At 37.3% G+C, this 9,011-nt stretch overlaps 1 protein-coding gene across 2 annotated transcripts; it reads right to left on the bottom strand.

Annotated features, from left to right (window-relative positions):
• Positions 1-1,818: 1,818 nt before the first annotated feature.
• On the bottom strand, positions 1,819-5,758 carry LOC132029780 (uncharacterized). Of its 2 annotated transcripts, XM_059419134.1 has the most exons (4): positions 4,402-5,758; positions 2,474-3,403; positions 2,117-2,398; positions 1,819-2,029 (listed from the first exon to the last, which is right to left on the bottom strand). In XM_059419134.1, exons 2-4 carry the CDS (start codon positions 2,789-2,791, stop codon positions 2,009-2,011), a joined length of 621 nt encoding a protein of 206 aa, XP_059275117.1. In that variant the 5' UTR covers positions 2,792-3,403; positions 4,402-5,758; the 3' UTR covers positions 1,819-2,008. The 2 variants fall into 2 exon arrangements, with proteins under 2 accessions (XP_059275117.1, XP_059275116.1); XM_059419133.1 differs by having other exon boundaries at positions 1,819-2,398.
• Positions 5,759-9,011: the final 3,253 nt, after the last annotated feature.

Raw genomic sequence — 9,011 nt, 5'->3', positions numbered from 1 at the left:
GAAGATGTTGTTGTTTATTAGTGTATGTTTTAATGTATTTTTTTTTTGTTCAAATGCTAGGGAGCCCTGTGCAAGTTTGAATATTTTTGTGTAATATGGAATTAGTGAATGTAAGATAGAATGGTATTTTGTGTAATTTTGTTTGTCTAATCTGTGCAAATCATCTCCATGAAAGAACTAGCAAAACCAGAAAATGCCTATATTAAGAAGAAACATATTGGCTTACAGTTTAGCTTGGGAAGTAACAAAGGTGTCATCTCAAAAATAGTGACAAATTCTAGTAGAACCATACTTGCATTAGAAGCAATTATGAACTGTTTAAGTCTTAGCAACATTTGCGAAAACTCCACAAATTTATTCTAAATAGAACACCTACTCCTTTCGTCTCGCACTGTAATCCTCATTTCAAGAAGTACAACCGCAACTATTTTAATACACACACTAAACGTTCTGAATAGAAATATACATGCGGAAGAATCTTCATAGCTTCCTCTCAAGCTATTTTAATTTGTTGTACCTCAATCTTATCTCTATTCACTAACAAAACTTCCTCCTTTTGTTGTTCTCACATAACACAACAATAACCATACATTAAAAACAACATTCACTTAAAGAACTGAACTGAATGTTAAACAACACCATTCAATAACTACTAGTCAAAAAGCAGTCACCATACAATAACTATTTGGGCTAAATCAGTCACCATACACGACCAAAAATCAGTACTACCATATTCACAATCAAAATACACAACTTAGAAATAGTTTGAACCACAACAAAAAATTAGTCTCGTCTTTCCTAAACACCCCCAGTTAAAGTAGTTCGAGCCGCAACAAAAATCAGTCACGTCTTTCCTAAACACCTCCAGCTAGGGGTGTACAAAGTAAACCGACAAACAGCACCAAACCGATAAACCGAGTCAAACTGAGAAAAAAACCCGACTAGTGGTTTGGTTTGGTGTTGAAAAAAAAAACCCGATCATAATTAGTTTGGTTTGGTTTTAACTAAAAAAAGTCAAACCGAACCAAACCAACCCGACATTACATGTATTCAATTTTTAAAATATTTTATGCATAAAAATATTTATTAGTAATGTAATTTATAAATATTTCTTCAATTTTTTTTGTAGTTTTTTAATCTGTTATCATATTATTCAAACTTGAATTTAGAATTTTGAATGTCAATAAGTTTTATATCCTATGGATGTTAGTAACTCAAATAAAGTCCAAACCAAAACCAACTCAACACTAATGCTAACAAAAGAAATTCAATTTACCACTAGGAATGATAATAATGTTAGATATTTATTCTTTAGTTTTGCATAATTGATTTAGAGAGTGAATATATATATATAACTTAAGTTTTTTTTTCTTTATCATGTAATTAATACTTATTAGCTGTACTTATTTTAGCATGACTTAGTATTTTTAGATTATGGTCATTTTCTTTATGGTTTGTTAATTAGCAATATCTATTTTAACCGATTTTATTATCTTTTGTTAAATATTTTAATACAATGTCATCACTCTTCTCATATTATTTTGTGTTATTTTCTTAAGAAACACCTTAATTATATAGTTCTATCTTACTATGACTTAAGAAATATTTGAAGTAATAGTTATATGTGTTGTATCAAGACTATTCCGAAAAAAACCCGAAAAACCCGAGAAAATCGAATAACCCGAGAAAACCCTAGGTTGAAAAACCCGAATTTTATTGGTTTGGTTTGGTGTATAAATTTAAAAACCCGACGTAATTGGTTTGGTTTGGTATTTAAAAAATCTAAACCAACCTGGTCCATGTACACCCCTACCTCCAGCTTTTGTTGCACTTTGTGGTGAAACTTGTAACTTGGTTTTCATATACCTAAGAGATGCACTTTTATGTTGAAGTTGCCTTCCTGTGATAGCCTTTTTTCCATTCCATTTGAGACCTTTACTTGGTGCATAACCAAGATCACCAATCACAACAGCTGAACTTATCAATTTCTCTTGTGCTCCACTTTTGATTACCCTACTAGTAGGTCGTCCTTGTTGCGAAGTAATAAAAGAAATGTTAAACTATTTTAAAGAGGTGTCATTAAGGAGATAAATTTATTAATGTCCCTTGTCCTTACCTCAGCACAAGTAAAGCCGCCTTTGCTCACAAACACGCCATGGACCACTACTCTTGGCCTCTTAAATGTATTGCTTTCACCTTTTGTACTTCCACTGCCACAGCCACTTTCTACTATTGCTTGAGATGGTTGAGAGGATTGAGATTGTTGCACTGCTTGAGAGGACTGAGACGAATGAGATTGCTGCTTGGGACTTCCTTTACCACCCTTGCTTGTAGCATTTTTTTCTATGTGCGCCTTTGATTTTTTTCCACTGGTGGATGCTTGTGATGTAGCTACTCCCTTTCCAAAAAATAAGTTGAAATTGTGAAAGATGTTAATATGCTATAAATAAACATTAATAAAAATAGAATGTACCTTTGAAGTGGCGGGATGTTTGTTTGGACAGGTTCTTATATTGTGATTTGTTGACTTACAAACTGAGCACCTCATGATTTTTCCCTTCTTTGAAAGCTTTCCACAACTTGATACCTCTCCAAGCTCCTTCTTTCTTTTTTTCGAAGGCCTTCCGGGCATTTTCCTAACAAGAGATGGCTCAACTTTTGGATTTGATATCTCAGGCCACATCTCCATATTGGTTATTGGTTGTAAGAAATTTCCATAAGCTCTCAAGTAGGTCTCTTTTCTGTACCATGTAGAAACTGCGTCAAGGGGATTGGCTTCATCGTGATGCATGGCTGCTATTGCATATGCACAAGGAATCCCTTTTAGGGCCCAAATTCTGCAAGTACAAGTTCCCTAAATTAGGTTAACCACATGTTTATATCAACCAACCTTCACTTCATATCCAATATCACCATTCCACTTAATTTCCACCCTCATTGACATCTCCATATTTGTATTTAATACCGACATTGCCATTGGGGATATGTCATAGGTCCAGCTATCCGCAAATGCTACCACCTTGGTGAACCTATTCATTACCTTTGTCCTAATCTCTTCAAGCATACTGATGATAGTCTTATGCCTAGCACCCAACACCCAAGCATTGAAGCTTTCAGCCATATTGTTATCCACACTGTCGCATTTTGAAGTTGTCTTGAACATTGTCTTGGACCATCTTTCAGGATTAAAGCTTGCTAAGCTGTTAGAAATACCTTCACCTAACAGTGCTAATTTGTCCAAGTTCCTCTTGAGTTGAGCTTCAAATGTTGATCTGGCACAAGCTCAAAATATTTTTCTTTTTTCAATACCCTTCCAATCTTGTGACCATCTTGCAAGTATATGCCTTGCACACATTCTTTGTTCACATTCTGCAAGTAACTCTTGAACAGCTGAATATAATCCCTGAAAAAAGCTCAAAATCAGATGCTAAAACAGCAAAACTAAGAGCTGAAATTAGCTAAAAAGGAGCTGAAATTATTTCAGCTAAAACAGCAGCTTAACAACAACTATAAACAGCAAAAAAAGAGCTGAAATTAGCTAAAAACAGCAACTAAAACCAGCTAAAAAACAAACTGAAATTACCTAAAAACAACAGCTAAAACACCACCTAAAAAGAGCAAAAAAAGAGCTGAAATTAGCTAAAAACAGCTGCAAAATAGCACCTAAAACCAGCCAAAAAAAACAAACTGAAATTACCTAAAAACAACAGCAACTAAAAAGAGCAAAAAAAGAAGTCTGAAATTAGCTAAAAACAACTGAAAAACAACTCCTAAACAGCAGCTAAAACCGTCTAAAAAATAAAAAATAAAATAAAAAACTGAAATTAGCTAAAAAGGAGCTGAAATAGCACCTAAACAACACCTAAAGAGAGCAAATAAAGAAGTTGAAATTCGCTAGAAACAACACCTAAACAACAGCTAAAACCAGCAAAAAAATAAAGTGACATTAGCTAAAACAACACCTAAAAAGAGCAAATGTTATGTTCTATGAGTCCTTTCAAATCATTGAGCTATTTGGAACAAGCATAATAGAGAACTACAATTGAGTTGTAATTTGACCTTTTTCCTTTTTCTGTGTTGTTAATGATGTACTTATATTTGAAAGCAAGAAGTTAAGTACACTATGTAATTTCTTTTATGTTCTTGATCCAAGCTTGCATCAACTTTTTATATCAGTTTGTGCAAACAGTAAGTAAAACAAAATCATTTCTAGTGTTATTATAAGAAAATAACACTAATATAACAAATTGGGAAAAAGTAAAACAAAATCCTTTTCAGTGTTATTACAACTAGAATAGTAGTTAAAGAGACCTGAAAACAGAAGCTAAAAAGACATGAAAACATAAACTAAAACAATTAACAGTAGCAAAAATATAGCTAAAACCAGTTTGAGAATCATACCTTTTGCATGTCACTTATGATTGTTAATCCTGCTCTTTCATCATTGATGTCCAAATCAGATTTCAAGATCCTCAGAAACCAAGTCCAAGTATCTTTACTTTCAGTTCCAACTATAGTGGGAACATCTGATTATTCCCATCCTTTGCAATAGCAACAAGCAATTGGCCCTGAGATATCACCTTCAAGAAGAAACCATCTAACCCAATACACTTTCTACAACCCTCAATAAATCCTTTTTTCAAAGCTAAAAAGCAAATATAGAAAGAGTGGAAGAGTTTTTTTTTCCATCATCACAATCTGTCACCTTTACCACACAAGTGCTTCCTGGATTTGATTCAAGAATCATATCTTTGTAGTCATAGATTCTACTAAACTCAGCAATATGATCACCCATAACCTTTTTCAACACCATTTTCCTGGCCTTCAAACACAGAAACTTACCAACATATAACCCCGTATCTTCCCTGACCAAATCTTGTATTTCCCACCCCTTTATGCAGGGTTGAGAAATAATCCTATTTCTATAGTACTTAGCCAAATACTTATAGTTGCACATTGTATTGGTGCTGGTCTTATAACACTTGTGTCTTGGATTCTTATAATGAAATTGGGAGATTTAGAGTCTTTGCTAGCATAAAGTTGCCAAGGACATCCACCAGCTTTGCATTTAACTCTAACTCTTTTTTTATCATTATGGATCTTATCTAGTTGACAACCTCTCTCAATTGCGTACCTACTGATTTCTTTTTTGAAGTTTTTCACATCCCCAAAGACCATATTTAGTTGACACACGACTTGTTTCCATGTTGGATCATATGAGACCCTTTTGTCCTTCTTCCTTGCTCTTAAAATACCAGATTTTTCAACATCTGTTTCCCCATCACTTTCACGCTCAAAGCTGTCCGTATCTGAACTGTCACAAAAGGGCTCATCATCTAATAGCTTACCAGTCAGATTTTTCTTGGGTATGTCAATGTCTTCAAAACCTGGATCTATGTCAACTTCTCCCAGAAAACACTCAGCAACTTTTTTCTTTCTTGGCTCCCTTTTTTTCTTCACATATGCTTTCAAATCTGCCTTAACTATGTTTATCTCTTCATGAACATCACTTCCATAACCATTCTCATCATCAGAAAGGTTAATATTTTCATTGTCTTCGGCATCACTATGCACAGTGTCTTTTACATCATCTTCCTCTTCACTAGACAACCCAAATTCATCTTCAATTTCATTTGTGTTCCCAATAAATTTTTTCACCAGATCTGATTGTTGGACCCTTTCTATTTGACCTCTACCATCAATAAGTTCTATTTCTTTACCCAAAGGTGCATTGAGACTTCCACTAACCTTGCTGGTAGATTCTTTATTAGGTCACTTACCTTTTCCACCTCGGTAGGCGAACCCTTAGCTCAACATTCACAATAATAGAAAATAGCGGAAGAAAGTAAAATAACGTAAGTCTCACAATATAATATAATGTTAACAAGTGCGGAAGTAAATGAAATCCACCCCAGTATCTAGTCTGGTCATACAAGAGCATCTAAATCCGAATACTAAAGTCTGAATAATAATACATAAGTAGTCTCAAATCATGTCTCTGAATGGAAAGCAAGACATAAGTAATAGAAGAGTCTTCGAGGTCAGCGGACGCCATGCTCACCCTGGAAAACTCAAGTGGAAGCTGAAGAGTCGATCAGCCACGAGTCAGAGAAGTAGATCCGACCTGATACTCTGCATTCATAAAAGAATGCAAAGAAGTGCGGTCAAGTACAAACAACAAGATCGGTAGGCATCATCGGCCGACTAAGCATAGTTAACACAATTCAGAAAATAAAGCAGATAAGCAAATAAAACAATCAAGCATAAGACAATATAATCGCAACCGAATATCCGTCATCACCTATGTAAGCATCTAAACCCCAATATGATAAGTCCGAATATACCCGATCCAATCTGATCACCACAATAGAATCGACACAATCCAATCATCACAATGGAAACATCACAATCCAATCATCACCACACTCGATCAAGTAATAATGCAATGCAATAATGGTATGAATGCAATGCCATGCCATGCAAATGAGGTGTACACATGTACTCCGACGGAAATATCGACGTCTCGGTAGCACAACCCAGTGTGACTCGCGAAGTCTAAGTGCCACCCGTCCCGGATCTTTGCCCAACAGACAGACGGGACCCTGGCTAATTGCTCACAGGGGGAGTCTCACCGGCACCACCCTGGGGGACCCGCGGAGTCCATGCACTAACAACGATTCCGGGATAACATCGAAATCGGCCATGCAACAACGATGCCCGAATATAACCATCGGACATCGTTCTCCTCACAGTCACTCAAAAAGTCTGTCAAATATCAGTTTCACAAATCAACGATTCCGGAATTGAACCTCGGACATCGGCCTTCTCACAATCACTCAAGTAAAAGAGTTTATCAAATATCAGTTTCATATAAACAACGATTCCGAAATGGATCTTCGGACATCGGCCTTTTCACAATCACTCAAGTAAAAGAGTTTATCAAATATCAGTTTTGCTCAATCAACGATACCGGATCATCACCGGGTATCGGCCATGCATGAATATGAGAGAATGCGTGCAATACATATGTCAATCATCAACAATCAGGTTTAATATCACAAATACCACAACGAGGTATGCCAACAACGTATCATCTCACAACACCACAGTGGGTATGCCAAAATATATCAAGTCAAGTACCAACAGTGGGTACGCCAACACATATCAATAACTCAAGTACCAACAACTCGAGTACCAACGGGGTACACCAACATATATCAAGCACAAATACTAACAACGGTATGTCCATTCTATCCAAATCAGGACGACAAACAGGACTCGATATCTATCAACTACACATGGCATCAAGCCAACACAATTAATCAATCAAACACACATAACGGGGTGGCTAGTCCCAACACACATCAGGGCCCAACCTAAGGCAATATCCATCCCAACTTCATACCCGAAGGTTCACATGTTGTCTCCGACCTCATAATCTAAATATGTGATTCACTATACGAAGTCTCATCAAAAGTAAACCATAACCTACCTGGACTGCCGAACCGCAACACCAACAAGTCACTCTATTGCCTTGCCCTTCCTCTAAAGCTCAGAACCAAAGTAGTCTAAGCATAATCGAATTCTATATTAGAAATCATGAAGAATGATACTAAGATTGCTATGATATCAACTAGGTCCATTTTAACCCTAGAAATTGGGAAAACGGGCCCACAAGGGCAAAACGGGAAATTCGCGGGCAAAATACCAAATTAAGTACTAGGGAATCATAACCCAACCATTAATTGTTGATTTAACTCAAGAATTGGTCTAAATCTGATTTCAAGTAAAAACCCCCAAATTGGGTATAAACCCTAAGTCTCCAAATCCGAAATTCAATGTTAAAAGTGGGAGATATATGATCAATAAGCTTAGATTCATCAAATTTTAGCATTAACATCATCAATTTATCATATAAGACCCTAAGGAAAAGTCTCCCAAAACCCTCCTTCAAATTCCATCTCTGAGGGATTGAAAGGGGAAGGGAAAGACCTAAGATGATTGTGATTAAGGAAGAGTAAAGGATTAGGCAAAGTTTACCTCCAAGAATTTCTTCAATTTATCTCCAAGAACAGTTTCTCTAAGCTCCAATATCGAGATATGAAATAATGAGGGTCTAAGACTTATTTAAGACACATTTAATGAAATATAACTGCCCGTCACCCGCCACGGCGGTGACCAATGCCGCTACGGCGGCCACCTTACCACTTCAGCGATAATGGCTAAAAGGCATGACCGCCCCGGTACCGCCGGCATCATCACACCGCCCAAGCGGTCGGTGCCGCCAGGGCGGTGCCGTGCCAAAGCGGCGGGCACCGGACACCGAACTTGGCCCAAGTTTTTCTAAGTCTCCAATTTTTCCCGACTTATTCCCGAAGCCATCTGCTCACAAACTAAACACACAGACCCACACAAAATTACGCTGCGAACGCGCTCGTGGTCTCAAAATTTCCAACGGAGGCCTCGTTGACCGAGTCAACCCCCGATGCCTTAATTCCAATTTCCCATCCTAAGTCCCGAAATGCATCCGAATGCATTGGGAACCGAACCAAATACACATACAGGTTCTAAACAACCATCCGGACCTCTCGAAATCGATGAAATTCCGAAAAAGGTCCGTTTGCCCAAAAGTCAACTTTGGGTCAACCATTTTTCACTTTAAGCCTATATTTTCACCAAAGTTGCCCGAATTCGGTCTAGACACCTCGGGAAGCATATCAACGGTCCCCTCGGGTCAAAAGCGAGCTAATCAATGCTCGAGAATGGGCGAAAATGCCGAAAGAACTATAACGACCAAACGGGTCGTTACATCAGATACCAATTGAACCGTTGCTCGTCCTCGAGCAAAGAAAAGAAGGAAAGTAGGGAAATACCTGAATCAGTGAACAACTGGGGATATCGGCTATGCATATCGGACTCAGTCTCCCAAGTAGCCTCTTCCACGACGGTGCTTCCATTGCACCTTCACGAAAGCAATCTCCTTTGACCTCAACTTCCGAACCTGCCTATCC

The sequence above is a fragment of the Lycium ferocissimum genome, chromosome 9 (genome assembly GCF_029784015.1).
Source record: "Lycium ferocissimum isolate CSIRO_LF1 chromosome 9, AGI_CSIRO_Lferr_CH_V1, whole genome shotgun sequence".
Lineage (NCBI taxonomy): Eukaryota > Viridiplantae > Streptophyta > Magnoliopsida > Solanales > Solanaceae > Lycium > Lycium ferocissimum.
Note: the sequence above shows the minus strand (reverse complement) of the source record. Positions and strands in the feature narration are given on the sequence as shown.

Bases quoted from the DNA above. Each gene is read 5' to 3' on its own strand.
- LOC132029780 (XM_059419133.1), bottom strand. From the start codon at position 2,791: ATGCATCACGATGAAGCCAATCCCCTTGACGCAGTTTCTACATGGTAC. The intron at 2,399-2,473 runs GTACATTCTATT...TTTTTTGGAAAG, and splicing joins AACATCCCGCCACTTCAAAG to GGAGTAGCTACATCACAAGC.